The 25,020-nt window shown below is 43.1% G+C and overlaps 1 protein-coding gene across 19 annotated transcripts in view; it reads left to right on the forward strand.

The window, feature by feature from the left end:
- rims1b (regulating synaptic membrane exocytosis 1b) overlaps positions 1 to 25,020 on the forward strand; it is an 85,911-nt gene that overhangs the window by 27,581 nt on the left and 33,310 nt on the right. For 14 of the 19 annotated variants that reach the window (XM_085410874.1, XM_085410881.1, XM_085410885.1 and 11 more), the window contains exons 3-14: positions 10,913 to 11,214; positions 11,665 to 12,581; positions 17,412 to 17,452; positions 17,620 to 17,730; positions 17,845 to 17,944; positions 19,407 to 19,530; positions 19,941 to 19,987; positions 20,074 to 20,198; positions 20,285 to 20,415; positions 20,559 to 20,730; positions 22,306 to 22,459; positions 22,636 to 22,692. In XM_085410874.1, the coding sequence (XP_085267000.1) occupies positions 10,913 to 11,214; positions 11,665 to 12,581; positions 17,412 to 17,452; positions 17,620 to 17,730; positions 17,845 to 17,944; positions 19,407 to 19,530; positions 19,941 to 19,987; positions 20,074 to 20,198; positions 20,285 to 20,415; positions 20,559 to 20,730; positions 22,306 to 22,459; positions 22,636 to 22,692 (2,281 nt within the window). The remainder of the gene's footprint in view (positions 1 to 10,912; positions 11,215 to 11,664; positions 12,582 to 17,411; positions 17,453 to 17,619; positions 17,731 to 17,844; positions 17,945 to 19,406; positions 19,531 to 19,940; positions 19,988 to 20,073; positions 20,199 to 20,284; positions 20,416 to 20,558; positions 20,731 to 22,305; positions 22,460 to 22,635; positions 22,693 to 25,020) is intronic. The other 5 variants (XM_085410893.1, XM_085410875.1, XM_085410876.1 and 2 more) reach the window with 4 other exon arrangements.

A 25,020-nucleotide genomic window follows, 5' to 3' on the forward strand; every position in this document is an offset into this window, starting at 1 on the left:
TCCACGTCCCAACTTCACCTCCTCTACTTCTCCGTTCATTTTATCATTTATTTCTCTCCTTTCCTACTCCGACCCACCCCTTCCTCACTTTTCTTGATTCTCCCTGCTACCTGGACTGCATGCCACAAAGGAGGACAAAGTGGTTAGCATCCTTTTTTCTTTTGTTTTTTTCTGCTTTCTCTATGTGCTGTGAACGTGACGTCTGTACTACTCGAAGGTAAAGGAAGGAAATGCTGGCTGCGTTTAGATCTGGAGCTGATTTCTATCCTGGAAATATGATGCAAAACCAAATAAGTTCAGTTTCTTACACATTGGTGTCATCTGTCATTTAAAAAACAAGAAAACAGCAGTATCAGATGCAAGAGAGCAAGCTATTGGGTTGGAACGTAGCCAGTATTTGCACAAATCCGCTTGTGGATTACTGACTTAACTGAACAAAGGGAGTCTCTGAAAGTTCATATAGTTTGGTTATTTCTCTGAGCCTTTACTGTACCATCCAGGGTGGAGACACCTGGAACTGTTGTCTCCTCAGCGGTTACGCTCTCCGTATAAATCCTGACTAACTCTGTTTCCATTGTCTGTCTCCTCCCCCTGCAAAGTGTCTCATAGTGAAGGACAGGGTAAGACTTGCTGGACAATCCATGGATTTTGCTGCATGGGTCACAACTATTGTCCCCTCCTCCCACACACGGGTCTGTGCTCATTCGCAGTTTCAGAAGAGGATTTCAGACCCGCCATCGGTTTTAAGAGTTCCTAGAGGAGCTGGCTGGTGACCCCGTATTAGCACTCTAATTCTGAGAATGAACGCAGACCCTGAAAAGTAACTGACAGGCAGAGCGAGCATGAGCCATGACATAGGCTGTCTGCAGGGGCGTCTGAGCCATCCTGAGCCATCCTGAGCCATCCTGACCCCTCTTCCTATGGCTGTAGGCATGGCTGTGCTGTGAAGGGGAGGAATAAATATTTAGATAAAACAAAAAGGGGGTCTGGGAGATTGGCATTTCAACTGGCATGCATATAAGAATGCGAGAAAGACCTTTTATCTGCATAATGAATGCACACTCATGCCTGTGCATGCTTTCCCTGCCTGTGTGTTTGAGACCAGACCAGCCTTGCCATGGGGAGACGGGAAGGGCCCAGGTATATTTATATATTTATATGTATGTGTATGTTCCAGTTTGTCCTCTTACCACTTCCTGTTAATGCTTGGTCACTGCAAACTGCTGCCAAAGTGTTGTTACTGCCGAGAAATTCAGAAAGTCAAAGCCAGTGAGTTTCAGTTTTTTGATGTTGCACCTTCCTCATATAGAACTGAAGAGGATTCATTGTTTTACAGTTTAAAGCCTGAATAGAAATCAAGAGAGGTGACCCCAACAGCTGCGGAAATAGGACTATAAATCATAAATCTTATGGCGCTTAAAAATGGCCAGTCTTCTCGAGCACCTCTGGGCTGTAGAAGTGCAGCAGAAACAGCCATCTGTCTGCAGGACATGATACACGATACCTATGATTATTATAGTCTGAAACTTGAAATAAAAAGGCAGGATGACTTAGTTTTAAACAGTCCCCAGGTTGATACGGAAACCACAGCGAGCTCTGCAGTGTGATAAGAAGCTGGTGTGTGTTTCATGGCCCTCTCTTTGAAGCTGCCCTGCTTTTGCTGGTGCTATAGCTTGTTAATGGCTGAGTGTTTGTTTGTGTGTGTTTAATGTCAGCTCCAGATGGCTTCCAGAAACTGAACTAACTGCTGACAATCTGTCTGCTTTGTAGAGGCGCACTGCCTCCCAGTGGAGAACAGACAGGCTCCTAACACAGACACCTGACATCTTCCAGTGCCAATGAAAAATGCATTTCGAGCCACGTTAAGGCTTTTCCAAACTATTATATGCACTCTTCATTGTTCGTTTTTCTCTGATCTGGTTGCAGCTGTTGTGTGCGTACATATTTGTAAGCATTCAGTGAGTTCGTGACCTGCGAGCTACTATTAACACATTCAAACTCCTACACACCGATACTACCAGTGCTAAATCTTTGTCTCTCAGTGCGTCGTGCTCACACTGCTTTTTACCAGAAGGGCGGAAGCACTGCATAATCTCCATCATGTTTCTCAGTATAGGCGACTAACCTGCTGCTCTCTCTGCACACTTCACTCCTCTCCTCTCATACACGACTCAATCTGCAGCCTGTGTAACACGCGCGCTTTCTCCCTGCTTTAATTGTCTCAGTTTATGCCTTTTCTCTTTTCCTGCTGATACACCGACACAAATCTGTACACCCTTTTTTTAGATATAAAACAGTTTATCAGGCAGGAAGGTTTGACACACATCCTGGATTTGAAAGCTGATGGCTATGTCCATCATGCACACTGTGCAGCTCTAATGACTTCCTTAACTGGATATGTCAGTGTCAACAATCTGAAAACGCGCCTTTAATGCTTAAAGTGATTTGTTTCAGCTCCTATTATTATCATCCTCGCTGGAAAGTGAAGGCCCACGTAAACAATTCAAAGAGTTTCTTGGACACACTTTGTGTGGCTGCTTCTACTGCTGAGTTCAAAGAGTCCAACTGGGCAAGAAACAAGAGCAATCAGCAAGCAGTCAGATTTTAAACAAACCTCAGGGTTAAAAGAGGACCTCTTGTTCTTTTCCTATTTTCTGCTCCTATTAAACATGGTTGGGTTTCACGCAGTGAGGTCGCTCCTCATAAATCAAGCACAGAGATATAATATCTTCAACCAACAGAGAAATCGAGTTAACTTTGCTGGACTTTACTGTGAGAAAAATAGCAGATCAAACAGAGTTTAATCAGAAGAATGATGTGAAAATCAGATAAACGACTGACAGGAGCCAGAAAAAAGTAAACATTTTGCTACATTTCATATCCAAAATGTGAAATCCAAATCTCTCTCTCCTCTATGTTTGCTTAATTAAGATCTCAGAATGGCTCCAACATGAAAAAGTTTTTTTCTACTCTTCTGGATGTGTGACATCAGCGATAGCAGGTCTCCTTATATGGTCATCTGAAGGGACCGGTGGGGTTGTGTATTAATGCTGTGCAGAACTTTGTAGATCCATTGTGTACATGTTGTAGTTGTGTTGTTGGTGGACCTCTAACTTAGCCTGTGCTGTGGAGAAGACAAAATAAATGCACACAAAGAACTTGTGAAGTGAAGTGAAACCAACTGCCAACTGCAGCCATTACCTGTGCTTCCGGTGGGCTTTTTGGAGGATTTTTGGTTCTTATGTTGTTTTGTTGATTTCCCCCCCTCTCTTACATACGTAGAGCATCATCGCCATTAATGTCAGGCTCTGTGTTGATGGGGGTTTTTTCAAGGAAGGCACACAAGGACTTCTGTGTTGGCTACGTACCCATAATCTTTCCCTTTACTTAAACAAAGTTGTATATAAGCTGATTACAAATGCAGAACATTAGTTCAGCTGTGGCTGTGAGCACAGGAACCCGCTGGTCTTTAGTTTGCAAGATCCAACCAATCAGTAGAAAGTTGCCTTAAACTGGAATTGAAGGGCTGCACCGAGGCCAAGTATGAGACAAACAAGGATTGTTCTTAACTGTAAATCAAGCAAAGCTAGTGCGGTAGAAGAATAAACATATGCACTGGAAATGAGGACAACAGGAATGCTTGGTGAGCACATGCAAGGTTTTTTGGTCACTCCAATAACAATGTCAGCCATAGAAAATATTCCCGTTGTTACACTACTGGTTTGCATCACTGTCTTCTCTAATGCAATTAAAAAATGCACTTTGTCCACAGACAATGCTGCGTTTAGTGCACAAAACACTTTCATCTTTTTCATTTAAAATGTTGTTAAACTGGTGAGAAATGTATGTTGGGTTTTTTTCCCAAACGTGCGTGAGAGGAAACGTGACCACATTGTGTAATTTTGCTTAATCTTATGTGGTTTTAAAAGCTCTTTTTAGCGTGGTGATGTAGAGCGTGGTGAGAAAGGCATTTCAAGATCGGAAGTGGAAAACTGGTGTGGATTTACAGCCACGCCACCTTTGCTTTTTCCTTCAGTCTTCCTCACCACAGAGTGGGTCTGGCCTGCTTACAGACTTGATCTACAGCCTTATTAGTGGAAATGGAGCATTATGTCTTCGCCGGTCATCGTTCTTCTCACCATTCACGATTTACCATTCCCCGTGAATGATGGCAGTTTACACTCAGCACCGCCTCGTATGTCATCCTGTCGAGGCATGTGTTTGTGTTGAAGGCGGGGTCGCTGCGCACACTGAAAGCCCACTGCGTCTCCCCACTGATCTGCCATCCCCAAGGCTCCCATCTATTCTGCCCATTTAAGGAAAGCTGATGTTCGCGCAGTTCAGGCCTAAATGAATGCTGTTCTCGTCAAATGCTGCTGCCGCCGCCGCCGGCCAAGCTGCTGCAGCGATGCACGCCTTTCCTGTTTTGTCAGCAGATGGGCGTCCCAGACGCCGGGGGTGGGAAAAGAAGAGGGTGGGGGTGGAGAATTAGAGACATAAGAGTGACAGGTGTGCCGTGTCTTCATTTGTCAAGTCAGCCAGGTGTGTCAGCCAGGCGAGAAAGTGAGGAGAGATTAGAAAGAAAAGAAAGAACATGGAAAGAGAAAAGCCAAGAGAAAGGGAAAGAGGGGAAATTAAACCAACAGAGAGGAAAGACGAGAAAGGTGGAGGAGGGAAGAAAGATTTATTGATAAGAAATAAGGAATGGAAATTGGAAAGGAAAAGAAAAATGCAAAAGAAGAGGGGAGAAAGAGGAATGAGGGGAGAAACCAATGAGAGGAGAGAAGGGCTGAGGAATAATAGGAAAGAGGAAACAGAAGTCAAAGCTTTGAGAAGAGAGGGAAGGAAAACAGAGGGCTGGGTGGAGGTATGAAGGGTAAAATACAAAAGACATTTGTAGAAAGAAAATAAGGAAAAAATTGGGATACACATCAAGAAAAGGAAATATGAAAGGGGAGGATAAAAACTAAGAACAAGGAAACCAGGAAAAGGGAATAAAAATGGAAATAAAAAGAGCAGAACCAATGAAGCCAAGAAAGGTTAGAATGGGAAAGAGATCAAATTCAATGAATAGCAAGGAAAGAAATAGAAAAAGAGAAACATGAGTGTTGTAAATAAGTAGCCAAAAGAAAGAAAGGATAAAACAAATGTGATGGAAAGCCGAACTAAAGGTTAAAAGAGGAAAGAAACAGAAGAAATGAACAGGAGAGATGAGACCATGTTCACGTTCTTTTGAATCCTGCCAAAGCTGCAGTCAGGTTATCTGTCAGGTGACAATTTTATCTTTTTAATTTTTGTTGTTATTGCCTTTTAGCACTAAACACACACACACACACACACACACACACACACACACACACACACACACACACTGCTTTGTAGCCCTTTCCCTCACTGGCTTGTCTGTGTGATTTGGTTACCATGGAGAAGCACATTTTTAGGCAGAAGGAGGTTGACATTATTACACGACAGAAACAACAACACTGCCTACACACACGCACACACACACACACGCACACACACACACACACGCACACACACACACACACACACTCACACACACACACACCTCGCCTACAGGCAGTCGCCCACGCCACACTCTTCCAGGCATGAAGGTTTGAGAAGCGTCCTACATACAAGTCCTGTAATGCACATCTGCACAGACACGTCCTCACTCCGCGGCATCCAGTCAAGCTGCGACATGAACCCGTGGTGACACCAGAGTGGGCTGCGTATGGACGGAGAGAGCTGATTGGAGGGTCTCACATCATGCTGTGTCTCTCTCACGCACACTCATTATCGGGTGTATGTATATATCTATGCAATGACACACCAGCATATACACACTGACACACTAATTCCCCTTACGACATGCTTCAGGCTATCTAGGAACACAGAGTGCAATCACTCCAGTAAAGGATTAAATGTATTACATCCCCTTTGTGTGTGTTTGTGTGTGTGTTTGTTTGTGCGTGTGTTCCTATAAATTCTTTATTGTTTACTACCCTCCCCCATCCATGGTGCAAGGTTTGAAGCATACACAGAGGTGTGCTTTGATAAATGTCTCTCTCTGGATCCAGAGCACACTGACACACGTCTTCTGTATGATGATCTAATTTCAGGATAAAGCTTGGGGATGAAAGTGGCAACAACTTGCAAAGCAACGCACACTGCAGATGGTGCTGAATGATGCTCAATAAGTGCTGAAAATGCTCTGTCCTGATTGGGGTTGGGTGGTATCTATTTTTTTTATGCCTTCATGATTTACTGAAATTTTACTGTGGTATGCATTAGGTTATAAAATAATAATGTGTTTTCAAAAAAGAAAAATGAAATCAAAAATAAAAGCAAGACTGTATACTTCCACTGAGGATAAAAAACCAACTCTCTCCACAACAGGACGAACTGAGTCTCTCAATCCAGGGACATTTTTATCTGTGTTTGTCGTTTGTGATGTTAACAGTAACAGTTTTTGCTGTGTCAGACTTTACAATGATGTTTGTGGCTTTTTGCGCTTAGCAGTCATGATGTAGAATGAATGGAGGAAGTGGAAGGGGCTGAGAACACAGCCGTGTAGTGCATCCATCTCAATGTTAGTCGACTCTTATGAGCTGGAGAAGGCCTAGCCCATTATTGTAAGGGCAGTCCTGGTCTGCATTACTGATGTAGAAGCTCCAACTGTCAAGGGAGACAGAACGATGGAGGCAGGATGTGAGAGCCATGATAGGGGGTCCAATAAAAGTCTATATTCTGTCTTCACCTGTTTGACTGTCTAGCGTGCACGTTGAAGTCTTCAGGTGATCGGATGTCAAGGCTGGGGTCCATGCACAGAGACCTTGTCATGGATCATCCTGTCAAGGGGGGCCTGAGGCCAGAACATGGGAGTGGACCCAAATGCAGACACCAAACGGAAAAGCCATAAGATATTAGTAAACTTTATTGCGAACACAGAGATTAGAAATGACACGACGAGGGTACGTAGTGCAGAGTCTCTGACATGGAGGCACTGGGAAAGAGGGCGTCTGTAGTTCTGAGAATGAGGAGTTAATGCAAGGAGGAGAGAGGAATATTGATTCTGCGGGCTTACTTACAGGTGGATGTCGTGAGGCTCTGGGTAAGGCAACCAAGTGAGCGTCCGAGAACTAACTGCCGCAGGAATGAGGACACATTCAATCTCTTATATTTAGTGATGCAACGTGGAGCAAGTTCACGGGAAAGCGATTTCAGAGGAATGTCATAGCGGTGAGCCATACCTTTTGTTTTGGCTCATACCTGGGAGCAGGCATTAGATCTTAATCGTTCTGTGTAGTGGCACTGACGATCCTCCCTGGTCCAAGTCCAGATGCATTGGACTTGGACCAGATTAAACCGCGAGGTCAGTCTCGACTTATGGGAACAGGAGAGGTCAGTAACCTAGGGAGGCTTCAAAGGGCAAAAGACCAGTTGCAGATGAGGTAAGTGAGTTCTGTGCGTACTCTACTCAAGGAAGATGTGAAGACCAGGTTGCTGGGTTTTGTGTAGTGATGCAGCAGAGAGCTGATTCCAGAGCCTCTCGGTTTGGCCATTGGACTGAGGATGGTACTCAGAAAATGGAGGCTGACCATGGCAGTGCAGAGCAGAAAGCTTTCCAAACCTGTGAATCTTCATAGGAATGCTGTGGAGTCTAAAAAACATGATCAACAGGAAGCTTGGCAGTCTCTTAGGCAAAAGGCAGTTTATCTAGAGCAATCAAATGAGCTGATTTGGAAAATCTGTCTATTATGGAACAAATAACTGTTTTCCAGGAAGATGCAGGTAAACTGGTGACAAAATCTAGTGGAATGGATGACCATGATCTGTGAGAGGGTATCAGTGGTTGGAGCAATCATAACAATCATTGTCTTCATGCATGCTCAATCATCCAGGTAAGGAAATCTCAAAAGGTTGATTCTGTTCATCTGGACATTTTCAGTTGGAGAAACGTTTCGTCACTCATCCAAGTGACTTCTTCAGTCTCAGCTGACTGCAGGTTTCCCCAACAGGGGGAACTGGCAGGACAAGGCATCAGGCTTGATATTCCTGGAACCTGGACAATATGAGACTGAGAAATTAAAGTGACCAAAGAGCAGAGACTAACGGGCTTGGCAGATGTTAAGTCTTTTAGCAGTTCTTAGATAGGTTACATTTTTGTGGTCTGGCCAAACAGTGAAAGGTTGCTCAGTTCCTTCAAGCAGGTCCCGCCATTCTTCTAGAGCCAATTGACTGCTAACAGCTCCTGGTCACCCACATTATAATTTCACATCATAGGAGTAAGGCAATGCAAGAAGGCACAGGGTTAGAGCTTACCTTGGGGCCCCGAATGTTGACAGTATGACCCCCAACTCCAGAATCTGATCTACCGCTTTACTGAATGGCTGTGAGGTGTCAGGGTAGACTGAAATGGGCGCAAAGGTGAACAACTGTTTTAGCGTAACAAAAGGTGGAGGTGAGGTGAGTTAGCGGTGCGCTACCTGGCTGTAATTCAGAATGAAATATTGGTAGAAATTGGGAATACCAAGGAACCAAGGCGGGGTGTAGAGACTCTTCAAGGAGACCAGGGTCCAGGTAATTGAGCTGCAGGAGAGTGAAGCAGGGACTTGACAAGGAAATTGGAGACACAAGGAAATTACAGAGCATGAACACAAAAACAAGAAACAATGAGGCGTGGTTACCACCATGAGGTAGCTGACGAACTGGCCGGAGAATAGATGGCTGCGCTGGTCTTAAATATAGCCTCGCTGGTGAGTAGGGCAGGTGAGGAACCAGGGCTGCGCCCAGACAAACAGGACGGCAATGTGAAAATACCAGATCCACTCATTCGGATCCGGACACATCCATGGCTTTTGGTTTTTATTTTTTTAAGATGGACCAACATCGTTTTTGCATTTTTTGATGAAGTCACTGATGTTTCTATTCAGAGACGTAAACATCTACCAGAACGGTCCTGCAGGTTGGCATTGGATTTTTTAGAAACCATCAGTTGTTTTGTTTAACTTTTGTTCAAAACTTCTAACACAGTGAAATGATCCAGCTCCCCAGACGGGGACGATCTTACCCGGCATGTGCAGAGTAAGTTTAAGCACTTCAGCTCATTTCTGGTTGAAAAAAGTAAAGATTACAGTTGGCGCCTTACCAAAAAAAGCTGGGATGTAGGTGATCTGAAGAAAGATTGCCACAGTGCCATCACAATTAAAAGTTGGTTTAACATTTGGTATCAAAATAATAAGATTTGGCCATTTGGCAGATGTTTGTTGGGTTAAATGTTACACATCATGCACATTAAGGAGGGGAGGCATGGTGCACTATAGGTTAAAAGCTATGAATTGTGAGCTGGCATTGTCAGCTGATGATGAGTTGTATAAGGGTGATGGGATTACTGGGCACTGCTAATCTGATGCCCCTCCGCTGAGGTGGAGAAAGACACAGAGAGAAAGAGACTGTAGTGTGTTGCTGGGCGGCTGCCCGACAGCTGTGGGCCGTGCGGGCAGCTGATTTACTTTAGATTAGTCTGGACATGCGCCAACTAGGATTCAATCAGGCCATGATGAATGTGCTTTGGCTCACTGAGAGCTAACTGCTAAACTGACTGCTAACAGCACACCTCACTGCCTGTCAAGGAGGGGTAACATTTTGGGGCTTTCCAAAGGTCCCAGAGGTGTTTTGTTTTCACTTTGTGCCAAGGCTCTGCGACGTAATACAAAGGACCACTGTGTTTCCTCTCTGCGGTGGATTTATTCTTCGCAAAATAAACCGGCGGGATTATAAATACGGAGGGAGATAAATCCTGTTTTTTTTCGTGCTGTTGAAGTGAGGTGATATTCTGTAGCCATGGCTACATGTGAGTATTTGATGTTGTCTGTGGGTTTGATTTAGATGATAAAGACTGGGATTTAATCATTTTTATCTTAAATCGGTGTAATCGTCACTCTTAATTTGTAGCTGGTTTTAACAGTTGTAAGAATGATGGCCTCATGGAGCAAAAATGTTTGAACTTTCATGTGACACAGTTAGAAATCACAGTTCTATGTGCTCTGTATCTCTATTATTGTCTGGCCTTATAACTCCTATATTAGATCTTTTGTTATATTATCTTCTTCAATCCAGAAAAATATGCATCTTAATAAAGAAGAACGCTGCAGTACCCATGAAGGTGTAACAGTTCTGTAGATGAGATCATGATGTCCACGTGGAGCCGCTGAAGCCCGCTTAGTCTGTTTTTTTCCCCCTTTCAGTTCTTGCTTTTAAATTAATCAGCAAACTGAGGTATGCTTCTAAATTCAAATCATAAAAATATTATCGATAAAATTAGAGCTGTTTTAGAGGAAAGCATGATCTTTTACGGGACCGTCTGACCACAGCCTCCAACAAGCTGTGTTTACAGAAAATAGATCAAACAGCAGAGTTTATCACATCATGGTGCTCTTTAATATTTTATTTGTTTTTGCAAAGGATGGAAAGAAGCAAGTATGGGACTGGCATTTTTTTATATTAGAGTTGGGTGTTTGTTGATACACAAGCAAGACTCTTAATGTCTATGAAAAACTGATTCTGCTCCAGCAAAGTTAAAAGCACATTAAAGTTCACCTGCGTTGTACAGATGTTTTAATGCTGCAGATTTGGCCTCCTGACATCAAGCAGGTCACCCACAACCCATCTGGAGTTAGGGGTAGGGTTTGGATAAAGTTAGAATCCACCTATTTTTATGGAATTATGGAAAGTTAGATGCTAAGAAAGTTTCTGAAAATGTACCTTTTAAGCATGTTGCCCATCCGTCAAACTAAAAAAAAAAACCATTTCAGTGCTAAGCCCAGATGTGTTGCTGGTGACCTGGTGGATGTTCAGAGGTGACTTGAAATGAGTTTGCCAAAATCTTCTTCCCTTTCGACCTTTCCAGGTAATGTGGGTATGCAACCAGTGCCGTAAGCAACAGGAGATTCTCACCAAATCAGGAGAATGGTTTTCGGGGTCAGGGGTGCGGCCCGGGAGCCTGGGCACCTCTTTAAACAATCCAGCCACGGGAGGTGAGGCCCAACGGGACAGGAAGCTACTCCGCTCCAGGTCCCAAGCCCCACCGTCCAGCACCAACGCCAACACAGGGCCACCAGACGGGACACATCCGCCCGGCGGTGTCACTGCTCTCAAGGGTGCTGACACCATGCCTGGCTCTCGCTCTCAAAGTGAACCCCCAAGAGAAAAGTGAGATTCCTCTTTATTTACAACCTTTGCCTCTTTTCATTTTTAACATAGGAATTGGTGAAAGCTAGCAGTACTGCAGGATTCAGTTTTCATGGTATATTAATTTGCTGAAGCCCTTGTTGTGTTTTTTAATCCGCTATGTAGCTCTGAGTCTGCAGTAGCTTAACCAGAGAAGAAGGTAGGTCACAGGCAGGTCTTGAGAGGTCTTTGACTCAATCCCTTTGTTTTAATTCTTTGGGTGTGTTAGGTAAGAATTCATAGCTGTCTCATCCTGGTTAGTAGTTTTTTAATCTGTTGATAGCCCTTCGTGACTGAACTAAGAAGATTTTGAAAATAAAAAAAGAAAGAATATATAAAAAGCACAAAATATTTCTGTCAAAAAGCATGCAAAGAATGCTCCTGTGTTTGTATTTGCTTTTATAAAATAACCTAATTTCTTTTCTCATTTAGGAAAAGGCCAGTTTCTTTCCATGAGCAAAACGGTAAGGGAGGCATGGGACGTGGTTCTGCCCGGAGACCAGCAGACAAGTTGCATTCACAGTCATCTCTGGACGAGCGGATGGGTCCCGGAGACAGAGGAGAGAGACGGTTAGGAGATGGAAGGCGGCTGGAAAAGATCCACTCTCAGGACTACGAGGACGGGGATGAAAACCTGGGTCGTTCAGAAACACACCGCAGGCGTCCAGAGGATGAGGAGAAGAGGGAACGGCAGCGGCGCGAGGAGGAGTTTCAGAACCGCTATCGCAGTGACCCCAACTTGGCAAGATACCCAGTCAAACCACAGAAGGAGGAGCAGGAGATGCGCATGCACGCCAAGGTGTCGAAGGTGCGGCATGAGCGACGACACAGTGATCTTGCAATAAATGAGGTCGGACTGGGGCCTGGTGAAGGGGGTGGGGGTGGAGGCAGCACAGGAGAGGTGCCGGAAAACCGTCTTGCCAGGAGGGGTGGAGGTGGGGAAGGAGACCGCAAGGCCCTCATGGAGAATCACAGGGCCTACTCCGCAGATAGGACCGTGGGGGTTGTAGGTGGGGCTCCCCCTGCCAGTGGAGGGGGAAGATCAGGGTCCCAACTTGGGGGACCTGTGCCTTCAGACTGGGGTCCAAACAACAGTCGCCTGGAGCATGGACCCCAAGACGGAACGCGGACATCAAGAGAGAAGGGTGGGGTGGATAACCTGCTGAGGAAGGACTCTCAGGGCTCGGACCAGTCGGAGTCTTTGCGGCCACCCCCTCCACAGTCATACAAGGGCAAGCGCGGAGTCAACAAGAGGCAGATGTCCATCAGCAGCTCAGAGGAGGAGGGCGGCTCCACGCCCGAGTACACCAGCTGTGAGGACGTGGACATGGAAAGTGTCAGCGAGAAAGGTCAGTCAGGCAGATGTGCTTACTAAGCTGAACCTCTCCTTACACCGTTAGCCACCATCCATTTCTGTACATTAGAAACTTTTCCTTACTTGTTGAGGCTTCTTTTTCACTCACGAGTCTTCTTATTATATTTTGCTAATGATCTCTGGCTGGTCTTATCTAGACCACACGTTCATACTTTGTTTCCTCATGTAGTCCTCATTCTGTGTAAATGAAACACACAGGACTTTAATGTGGTCTCTCCTGTATTGTCATCATTGTCAAGAACCATGCCGACACTGTGTGCCCGGCGTGCTCTGAGCAAGATTAGAGTCACAGCAGATCTGATGACTAATTGAAATCTGATCTGCTGCTAATACTCTGGGGGACAGACAGATCAATAGACCGGACAAGAGATCTGCCACAGTTTTTAACCACTGTTGATCAGATATAAGGGAAAATAAAAACATAATCTCACACTTCATAGATATATTTTCCACTGCATTCTGCATTGGTAGTGGAATTACAAACAATGTGAGAAAAGCCAGATATATTTTGACCCCCAAGATTACTCTAAAACCAACACTTTCTAGTTTTGGACTGTGAAACTATATGATAAGCGATAGGATAAAGTGCCCACCCAGCATGCAGTGCATTACTATCCCTGTGTGTCATCTACACCTCTGTGCTGTGGCTAAACCCTGCTGCTCTCAGGACAGCTCTCATTTATTTGGAGAGTCCCTGTGATTTAGGCCAGCAGATTTGTGGAATTAGGTCAGTGGCTCGCTGGCTATGTAATGCTTTGCTAACAGCCAGCTGCAACAGCCAACCATGTCCCACCGACTAAATTCAAGCCTGGTTGCAGTTGCACGCTACACGATTTCTGCTATCTTCTTGGCACTTATGGATTTCCCCGCACTAACAGAAATCAAGGGCTGTGCTAAAATAACCCACGCAAGAGTGTTTGGGTTCAGGAGGCAGAGTTACTGCATCAGCTTATCTCTCACTGGTCAGTCCCAGAAGGATGGTGTTCCAGATGTTTTAATCCAGCTTACTATAACTCAGGGACTGGTAATGTGTAGATGGTGTGGATTGGGATTATTAGCTGTTTTAAACACTCTTTAGCTAGCTGGGCCTCAAAACAGGATGTATCCTTTTACTCTCACCATCTCTGGCAATAAGAAAAAGTCACAGGATAATATGTAGCATGCGTTGTGCGATGGAAGGCATTGCATTGTCAGATTAATGCTGGTGTCATCTTAAATTAGACATGGCCAGAGATCTTTTTGGTTTAAGAAATTAGGTGTCATTACATGGATCTGAGATGTAACTAAAAAGTTCTACAGACTGCATCAAATCCCACCAATCAGCACTCATCTTCAAGCTCCTCTTGAAGGCACTTATTTGTCAGCTATTTAGAAGCATTATCACGGAAGCACGAAGGCTCTGCTTCCAAGACATAGATTAACCCATGTGCGTAAACTTTTTTCAGTGGAGGTCTCTTTTGAATGTTCCTCTAAATCTCACATGACTGGAGTCACCAGTCATTTCAATAAAACCGACACGTTCCCAATCCAGGGCTCGTGTCTTACTGTGTGTGTGTGTGTCTCTCTCTCTCTCTCTCTCTCACTCTCTTTCTATATACGTATATATATATATATATATATATATATATATATATATATATATATATATGTATATGTATATGTTTAGTGTAGTCATTTAGGTTGAGCTGAATTGTTTTATTATTATTATTGTATGTCCTTTACCTTACAATATATAGTGGTAACTCTTGTGATCTGGAGATATCTTAAAAAAACAGGGTCCATCCATTCATTTTATTCATTGTTCATGCAATACATGGCCACTAATGCAGTCTAACATGCATGTCAAGAGAACTTGAAAGCAAATGATGCAAAAAGGCTGAGCAGCAGGTTTGATTCAAGAGCATTCTTCCAGTTAAGTGACCGTGCTGTGGCACCACTGTGCCACCCTGGCTCTAATATGTTTCTCCTTATTTTCTGTCATATATACACAGTTACTAAGTCATATGGTGTAGTTTAAAGCCGTATTTGAACTTTGCCCTCAAAAGCTCAGGTGACATTCTGTTATTTTACTTATGCAAAAATATAATGAATGAAACATTTGTTAAATTTTTGCAAAAAGTGATAAAAAAGATAAGATGGGTTTGTGTATCACCATTAGGATCCACGTATAAATATGATGATAATAAAATTCAATTCAACTCTGATGTTGAAGCACTCTATTAACAAATTACCACAGCATTGCTGGTATTAAACCTTTTATGTGTGGTCAAGCCCTATGAGCCAAACGCTCATGTTTCAGAGAGTTATATCAGTTATTGGCTGTATGATGATCCTTAATATGCTCGTCTCAGCCACACAGCTCCGTCTGTGAGTATAGACGTGACACCCGGGCATAAAGCTGCCTCAAAGACAGAAGAGCTAAAAGCTTTTTTCAGACAGTGGCTGCATGAAGGCCCAGTAAAGTATAGGATGCTGTGGCTTTGAGGCTGATATGTTTTCTCTAACTGGCTCAGAGAAAATGACAATGTGAAAGTCCACACAACAGGAAACTAAAACAGACAAATACCAAAGAACGCTGATGTGGATTGGAAGGACTAGGGAGAGAGCTGCTGAAGAAGGGTCAGGTGATAGCGTGGATGCTCACGTGCTCCTCTTAAACAGATGATTTTTCCATATCAGTCAGTTACCAATGAGAGTAAGCCAGGACTGCCTTCAGGACAGTAAGAGGGACTTGGTCAATCTTCAGTTGAGCGGAGCCTCTTTCACTTACATGCTGTGTTTGTCTTAAACAATGATACCTACAAAGAGCTGTTAATAAAGAGCTATCTGCCCAGCTTGCTCATCCACTAAACGGTGGCATCAGCATTTTTCCTCTCGAGTGTTCCAGTTAGCATCACTAAAGTTGCTCAAGTCATTCAGACTTTTTTTTCCTGATTTCTCCATCAACCATGATTGTATAGGCTTCATTTGGTTTCTACTCTTTCCACCAAAAAGTTCTTTTCTCTCCCCCCTGCAGGCATTTTGCAAAAAAACATCACGTGAATTATTCTGCCTGCCCACGTACCTCAAACTGAAGTTACTCAAAGGATTTTAAAATCGCCATCAGATGTTTTCTTGCTGTTGTTTTACTCCTGCTTTGAAACAATGACTGCAAATCTCCCAGGCTCCTCTGTCTTGATGTAGAGCCAGTTAGCTTTCCATCTGTCAGTGTTAATGAGCGCTGGGATACACGGACACTCTTTTGTTTCTCTGGTCAACTTAGCCAGTCTTGGACAGGCCAAGTTGGAGAGAAATGATAATAGTTTGATTATGAATGTTTTTAGCCGTTACTGCTGAATGACATTACTTTAATCCTACATGTAAGTTAAAGGACACACACTAAACTGTGCTGCCCATTTCCAGCTCCATATTTGTATTCTTAAAATCTAGAGTAGCTTTGCATTATTCATGGTTCAGAATAATCCTCATCTATCTTATACTGGGGTGTGGTGCAGCTACTTAGGTCATCCTCTGTTGGAACACAGGGTTTTAGCTCCTCCCTTTTTAAATCGACAACCACAGTAGACAACATCTGAGCACAGTTTAGTCACAGCTAGCAGGTCCCAAGCACCCAAACACAGATCCAGAAGACAGGCTGTTGTAGCTGTTTGCAAAGTCCAAAAAACACATGGGAGCGTAAAGCAAAACTAAATCCACATGGACTCAAAGGGAGGACGCACACAGGGAATGATCACAGGCTAAATAATTTTGATGTTTCGTCTGATGCTTAAGCCCCGAGGCCTGTGTCAAGGACAGGGGGCGTGCCCAAATAAAGCCCATCCCAACACCTGTATTGTTTTCTTCAGAAACCACATGACCAAAGATAAACGAGGAACCCTTTCTCTGAAATGACGTGACTGCTTCATGTCATTTGAACCGGATTTGAGCGGTTGAAAAGATGCGGGAATTTTTTGTGGTCTGAGGTGATTCTGATGATCATCAGCAGTCTGCAACGAGATTATGGAGCACATCGAATGACCAGCAGATGTCACTAGTTCAAAATGAGCTGTTAAACAGGGTTTTGTGTGATCTGCCTTCTGGTGAAGCAATTGGCTGGAAAGATCCGACACGTTCACAGGCCTTCATCACACCATCACTACGGCGTTAAGAGACGCTAAGAAAAGGGAAAACAGCACTATTTCAAGTCATGAGGGTAATTATTAAGGAAGTTGACACAGCAGGGCGATGAGACACAGCTGAAGACAATCAAGACAATGCCTGAGGAAGTAAACTAATCACAAGACGCCAGAGACAGATGACTGTTAAAATAAAACAGGAAGCAACTCAGCAGATAATCACCAACAGAAACACTTGACAAGATACAGGATGACATAGAGAAGGCAAGCCTACTAAATCAAAATGTAATAAAAATTCAATAAAAAATATAACTAACAGAAACTAAATACTAAAATATAAGAGCTTTGGAGCTTCAACAGGGAGTCTAAAGTATTGTTAAGTAAGAGAATTCAGATCATTTTAGTAAATTAAGTTACATTTTTATAGATGGCGAAATGGAATTTTTAGCTTTTTAAAATTAAACCTACCTCAAAGAAAGCCTTTGGCAGGCCCTGGCATATAAAACAGAAATGGGATGATAAACCCATTAGTTATGTTGTTTGAATTAAAGCAGATCCCAGTCTTTAATGGCATCACTGAGTCATCTTTCTAAGAGTTTTTTGTAGCTTGGAATCAACCTGCACAATTACATTTAACATAATTTAGACAAATGACTAATTCCTCCCTCTCGAACTCTTTCTCCCTGCAGGTGACTGGGACTGTCATCCTCTAGATCCTGCAGTTTGGCATGTAAGTTTCACCAGTCAGGTTGTTCCTGAAGCTCTGCCCTGATCCCTTTCCTCACATATAGCTGCACTTATATTAAGTCTAATGTTGCATGGGACCCATGACCAAATTACCAGTATTTACAGTTGATAATGTGCTTTGTAAACATCCTCATGTCTTTGTCCCTTTAGCATCCAGTTTCGTGGCAGCCATCCAAAGAGGGTGACCACCTGATTGGGCGGATCACTCTGAGCAAGAGGTCAGCCATGCCCCGTGAGGCAGGCTCTCTCCTGGGACTAAAAGTAAGCAGGGATTCATTCACATTAAGATCTGTCCTCACTGAGACAACAGGCAGTGTTGGAGAGGACGGAGTGACATCTGATCTTATCGTACGTCTGTCTCATCTTTGTGTGCAGGTGGTAGGAGGGAAGATGACGGAGACAGGGAGACTTGGGGCCTTCATCACCAAAGTTAAAAAAGGGAGTCTGGCAGATGTCGTGGGACACCTACGTGCAGGTACAAAAAATAGAACATGTTGTTCCTTTGCAGGAGCTGCAGAACTGCAGACAGTATTGCTTTCATCTAGGAATGCATGTGAGATCAACCTTTGCATAGACATCAGTATGTACCTGTCATCTTTGCAGGCATGAGTAGTGTGCTTGTCATTGAAATTGTTAAATGCTAAAATGCTAAACATTTGTAGCAGCTTGTGGTGGCCTACAGAATAGTAATAATACTGGTGTTTTTATTGGTGTAATGTCTGTGGGAGCTGCCACTTGAACTCAAGCGATCAACCAGCCTGCTTGTGCTGCATTCACATTATACCAGACCTTTACTGGAGTGCTATTTTGAGGAGTTTGGTTTTGCCAGTTTTACACTGATAAATAATTTTCAAAGCATTTTAAAAAAGGAAAAAAAAGGAATGTGGGCAAAAGTAAGCAACCGCAGTCAGCTGTTGGGATTAAAGTGATATTAGAGCATATATAAGGGAGCACAGAATGTATAAACAGGCAATGTGTACAGTTCTGCAGTAAAGCAGTCATCATTCATGCTACATTTTGCTTATCTGACCACGCTGTGTCATGATTTGAATAATAATGGAGTAATGTATGGAGTGCTGAGGTCACGGGACTACTTCTGGCTGTAAATTTTGACTGTACAGCGACTCAGCTGCTGCTGAAAGTATTAACCCAGGGCCTTATTTATGCTTGAACATAGTGTTAAAATCACTCCTGAGAGGGAAAAAACATTTGAGGAGGTTCTGAGAGCTCCGTTTTCAATTTACAGGTCGGAAATCATCGTAACTCACCTAAAATGCTTTGTCACTGTGGGTTTAGTCAGGAAAAAAAGAAGGAGCCAACAAGAAAACCCAGGCAGCAGTGACCTTTATGGTGGGCTAAATAGTGGGTTGGCATACCAAACCAAACATGTAAAAATGGGCAGATAAAAAGACAGAAATGTGCCTCATCAAGTGCAAAAAAGTCCTTCCAGTCTCTGAAAACTCTCAGAAGTGTTTTTTTTGTCTAATTTGACAACTTGGATCTTTTCATGATAATTCATGAAAGATGCAAGCGGCAATAAGTCACATTAATGTGCTGGACAACCACTTATTTTAAGTCTGGAGATTGATGAGATAAAATTGTTTCCACACTAAAGTCACATTAAATTAAATTATTTTCTCCATTAAAGTCAGAAACGAGGATGAAACAGGTTGTGGTTAATCGTGTGATTGACAAGTTTTAAGTGTCCACCCCTCGGTCATCCAGCGTCAGACAAGCTTGAAGTTTCACAAAAGGACTTTTCTTACCAAAGGGTGATGTTATGGTGACAATGTCCATTTTCTGAATACAGCCTTTGACCGATCATCGTCGGGTTTTTGTGTGGAGCACCCAGCAGAAAAGTTGCGCTGCACTTAACTGCACACTGAGGACATTTGATTTTTCAGTTTGACTTTAAGAAGCATTAATCTTGTTTTCAGGTGATGAGGTGTTGCAGTGGAACCGGAAGTCGTTGCCAGGAGCAACCAAGAAAGAAGTGTACAACATCATTCTCGAGTCCAAGGCTGAGCCTCAAGTGGAGATTGTTGTTTCGAGACCTATAGGGTGCGTTTGTTGTTACTAATGTGTACTGGTCATTGTTAAAGTACCACGGCTTTGATTTTCCTTCTGACGGACTTTTGATGTGTCTCCTTTATCTAAAAGCTCTGTGAACCGAATTATGTCCAAACACCTCTTGAGAAAAGTGTATAGAGCACATCAGTAAGTAGAGTGGAGCCCCTTCCCAATGTATCTTCCCTGAAATCCTTCAGATCCAAGAAAGACATCCCCTTTTTTCCACCTGTTCTTCAGTCCTTGGCCACCTGCTGTTTTCCCCACACTGTTAATATGACTGACTGGTTTTGTTCTTCTTCTACTGTGTTAGAAACTGTTGTTGTTTAGAGATATATGCCAGCTGAATGACATATAGTAAGGGAAGATTTGTATACACTCTGTGACTCTTCTGCTTTTTACAGAGACATCCCAAGAATCCCAGAGTCCTCCCACCCTCCTCTAGAATCTAGTAAGTTTTTATATCACCAGCTTAACAGGCTTTATATTTTAAAATGTGCTTTCAGTTAATGTTTTTTCCTATTATTCATTCTGTTGATCCCTCAGCAGGCTCCAGCTCCTTTGAGTCCCAGAAGATGGACCGTCCATCTATATCCGTGATGTCCCCTACTAGTCCCAGCACTCTCAGAGACCTTCCTCTGGTTCTGCCTGGACAGCTCTCTGTGAGTATCAGGAACAAACACAATGAGGTTCATCTGACTGGATATAGATTGAAAAGGATGCTAACTGCCTTTATGCATTGTTATAGGTGAAGCTGTGGTACGACAAAGTGGGCCATCAGCTGATTGTCAACGTCCTTCAAGCCATAGACCTGCCACCCCGACCAGACGGACGACCTCGAAACCCCTACGTCAAGATGTACTTCCTGCCTGATAGGAGGTCAGCTCATTGTGTTCATTTTTACTTATTGAGCATCTCACGGGTATTTCTTCATCTATAGTTTTTATTTTGAACAATAAAAAAAACCATACTGTTCTCCTTCTTGCACACTGAATGAATCCATGATTTCTTCTCTCTTCCAGTGATAAGAGTAAACGACGGACTAAAACGGTGAAAAAGAGCGCTGAGCCCAAGTGGAACCAGACCTTTATTTATTCCCACGTTCATCGGCGAGACTTCAGAGAGCGCATGCTGGAGATCACAGTGTGGGACCAGCCTCGAGTCCAGGAGGAGGAGAGTGAATTCCTGGGCGAGGTGCGTGACAGCCACTGTCCAATCAAAGCCATTTTATTGGTTGAACTGTAAAACTTGTAATAGACACATCAAATTCCCTAAATCCACATTTTAACCTTAGTAGAAGAAACATATGTAAATGGTAAATGGCCTGTGTTTGTATAGCGTATTTTTTACATTTTCAAAATTAAAAAAATAAGGTGGAGATCAACTGAGAAGACCAGTTGCTAGATTTGCTGCACTTTAGGAACAGGGATGTTGTCCCATTATTGTCCGATAGAAGACTCCAGCTGCTTAACAGTCCTGGTTCTTCTTTGTGGAACCTTTGGTTTCATGATGCTCCAGATGTTTTTAGTTAGTCTGAACCTCAGGTAGGCCTAATCACTACACAAACTCTTCTACTACATGTATCTGCGGTATCTATGCTGTTGGAATCGATACAGTTTGGCATCATCTAGATGCAAAATGGAAGGTCTTCCCTGAATGTCAGTGTAGATGTCATATAAAGAAAAGCATACATTGCTCTAAAACGTGTAGATACTGTTGAGCATTGACAGTGTTTGAACTCTTCTTTAGTCCAGAGGATGTGGTGCACGTGTTTTAAATCCTGTCCTGTCTGGCAGCTTTTGGAATCAGAATGCAGAAGGACACGATGAACCTCTGTACTTCTATAAGATGCACGTTTATACCCAGTCATGTTACTGAGCTGTTACCATTTAACCTAATTAGTTGCAAACTGTTCCTGCCCTCACATTTCTAGCCTTTTGTTCCCTCATCCCAACTTTTGTCTTGCTGCCATCAAATTCAAAATGAACTAATATGCTATCAAATTGTTATTTATCTTGTAATGCCTCCCAGTCCAGCTCTTCAGTTCGAAGCAATGTTTTAGCCCCTCCCCTCTTAAGCTCCTCCTCTCTTGGCTCTTAAGTAGACTTTCCTCTCATTGGCTGCCTCTCATAAATAGATGGTTGAAACAGCAGGCCAGAGCTGTTTTGGAGAAGAAATGAGAGATATCTGGTCTTACTGACTTCATTCAGACAAGTATTGATCATTTACATATTCTGCCAGCTCCCAAATGTTTCCCAATATCCCATAACTGGAAATCTTGGGATTTTTACTATGTTTTAAATTAAAGACACTTCTGATTACAGATGAAGATGATAGCAAGCAACCATAATTTATCCATAAAGGATTTTTTACTTACAGGAGTCACAAAACAGCAATACAAACTTAAAGAAAACAGTAGATAAAAGAATATAAACTTCAAAAGAACTGTTACTCTAAAAGCAATAAGAAAGTGAAAACAGTTTTTATAGTTTTTAAATGGTTTTTAAAAATTAAATGGTGCAAACATGTTTCTCAAATACCGGTCTGCGGAGAGAATGACAGGGGGAACTGTGAGAAACACCCATCACCCAAAATTTGCTAAGTCTGCCTAACATAGGATTTAACTTGTTGTATATTTACTGAATATGATTGCCTAAAGTTTCATTCTCTGAGTGGATGAAACTGATTTTCTTTTAAATGTCTTCACACGTGTGAAGATTTCTACTTTCCATTTTTCTCATGTGCCACCTCCCTTTCTGTCCCCCTCAGATCCTCATAGAGTTGGAGACGGCCTTGCTAGACGACATTCCTCACTGGTATAAGCTCCAGACACATGACGTGTCCTCTATACCTCTGCCACAGCCCTCTCCATACCTCCCACGGAGACACGTCCATGGAGACAGCCCCAGCAGGAAACTACAGAGTATGTGTGTTCATTTATTTGCAGGCTGTGTGTCCTTTAACCAACAGTGTTTGAGCGTGGTGGCTAACATTTCCTGTTCTGAGCCTTCTCCAGTGTCCCTCTCAGCGTGGGAGAATCTCTCAACCTTACCCTGTCTTGTGTGTGGGTGTTTTGCGTGTGCGTTTGTATGTGTGCAGGGTCTCATCGCATCATTGATACAGAGTTTGATGATGGTTTGATAGTAGTGACTAAAGGTGGGTGGGGGTCATGGTTATTGAGCGTTTCCTCGTAGTAGCCTGTAGGTGCCCAGCACTGCGTGAGAGAGCATCCTTGTGCATCCTCCCTTCATGTCCTGTGGAAACCTTTTGGGTCTGCTTCTATAAATTTCTAAAAATTTAACCTAAATTAAAATAATTAATTCAAGCTGAATCAGCAAAAACACCCGAAAGTATTTTGCAAATCATCACATTTCTTACTGGGGTGCAGATTCTGAATTTTTGCGTGAGGCTGCATGAGCATTTTCTCCTCTTTTGCTGGGTCTTAGAAACACCGACGCACTGAGTGCATGCTGCACTGCAGAGCTGCAGTAGTTCACTGCCATTCCACTACGTCTCCTGCAATCCTGCATGCTTCTATTCCTGCTCCTTACTTCACTGAAAGCACACTGAACACAGACAATAGAAGACATTTTAGCTACAGCTGCTTTGCTGGCTGCCTGTTTCTGCCCTCGCTTCAGTTCCAGTGTGCATTGATTTAGACATTAATGCAATTTTATTTAATTTTTTTGGTAGCCTTTAAAATGCCACAAGTATGATCAGGATACTATTTGAACATTACTATGATTTTCTTTTCTTTTCTTTTCCTTGTTATTTTGTTTTGCCTCAAATAACAGAGCTCTGTACTACAATACCCACAATTCTTAGCCACAGCTTAAATCGTGCACCACAGGTGATGAATTCATTCACTCAACTATTCATTCATTGGCCAAAAAAAAGTGTTAATTTTAGTTGCAGTGCAAGTGTATACCTAACTGCATCTTGAGAGTCAGTTTTTATACATAGGTTGTTGTTTTTTTGTACTTATCCAACCAGCGATGCTTCCTGTGTATTCTTAGAAGCTCCCCAACTGGCTGCTACCTTTAATGATCCATACAAGTCATGATTGAGACCTTCGCCTCACTTCACTTTGCACAGTTCTGTTTCACATCCTGTCGTTCATATTTAAAGCTAGAGTTGGCAGACGTCTAGAAAGACCAAACCCCGCCCCCAAAAAACACCGAGCCAATGTCTCGGTGTCTCTGCAGAACACAAGTGGGTGTTCATCAGCCATTAGAGGAGGACGAGCAAAGTGACCACTGGCCTCTGCGCTCTACACTCCTGTCCCAGAATCTTGTCAGATTGCTGTATACCATTTCCAGTAATTCCCACGTGCGGTTAAATCAAAGTAAAGTTTGCAGTTTTACATCTTTGCATTGGTGGCCAAGAGTATTTTCTGTATCGTTAACCATTAATGAAACTTTTAAATCGTAGCATGTCACATGTTCCCAAATGTGAAGAGGTCAGAAGCCATACACCCCCCTCCTTTCACCCTATGTTAGCTTGAACTGGCCCCAACCCTTCTGTGGTATAAGAAAATGAACGAATGGGTGAAGAGATCACACTAAATTGGGAGCAATGTCTTGGCACGCCACTCAACCATTCCATATAAAGTTAGGTTAGGGTTAGAAGCAACGTCAAGGATTTCTGCCAGCCTAGTTAAGGGATGGCGTCACCGTTTTTTGACTCCTTAATGAAATGTCCTGCAGCCCCCTCTCTCCTATAACTGTCCTAACTCCACCCCATCAGACATATATAGGCTATACATCAGCTCCAGCAGCCAGAAGGCCATCCATGCTACGTCCACAACCAACTACATCAAGACCATCACAGAAAATTTAACTTAGCATCTTACCAATCCAGGGAGCAATGAGAGGTGCTGAATATAGTTTGTCATTCGCTCCTGAGATGAGATGTGTTTTAGTGCATTAAATGTCCCTTTTTTGGGCTGCTTTGCAATGTACGTAGTTGCTGTCGGTGGAATAGCCACTTTTAATTCAGGAATATCTGCCACTTAGTAAAGGGAAGTTCCCATGAATTTGTAGAAGGGCCAATTAGAGTAGCTTCTCTTTGACCTGTGATTGGCCAGAGTCTCCCATCACAAAGCCAGGAGGAGGTGGAGAAGTGTAGGTTTCTCTCACACAACAGGAGATGTTTTTTTCCTGTAAGACTCAAACATTACTGCCGATCTCAGCTTTAAATGAGGCTAATGCTCTGTTACTGCATTTTTTTCTGTATCATGTGACTTACTATAGCTTTGTAGGCTTGTAACTGTAAATGTCTGATCTGTCATCTCATCAGCCACTTCATGGGATTAAAACAAGCTGAGCTCAGGTCTGACAGACACATTTGCAGAAACAGTCACATGACCAGCTACACTGCGTTTGCAAGCTGCTTATTTGCCTGTAAAACATCCAGATGTGATGTTTTACAGTCTGTAGGTGAATGGCACCTGTAACGGTAGCGAGTAGTATTGACTCATTACAA

Source organism: Rhamphochromis longiceps, linkage group LG6, assembly GCF_057381845.1.
Source record: "Rhamphochromis longiceps isolate RC_006_pf linkage group LG6, R_longiceps_female_GT1.1, whole genome shotgun sequence".
NCBI lineage: Eukaryota > Metazoa > Chordata > Actinopteri > Cichliformes > Cichlidae > Rhamphochromis > Rhamphochromis longiceps.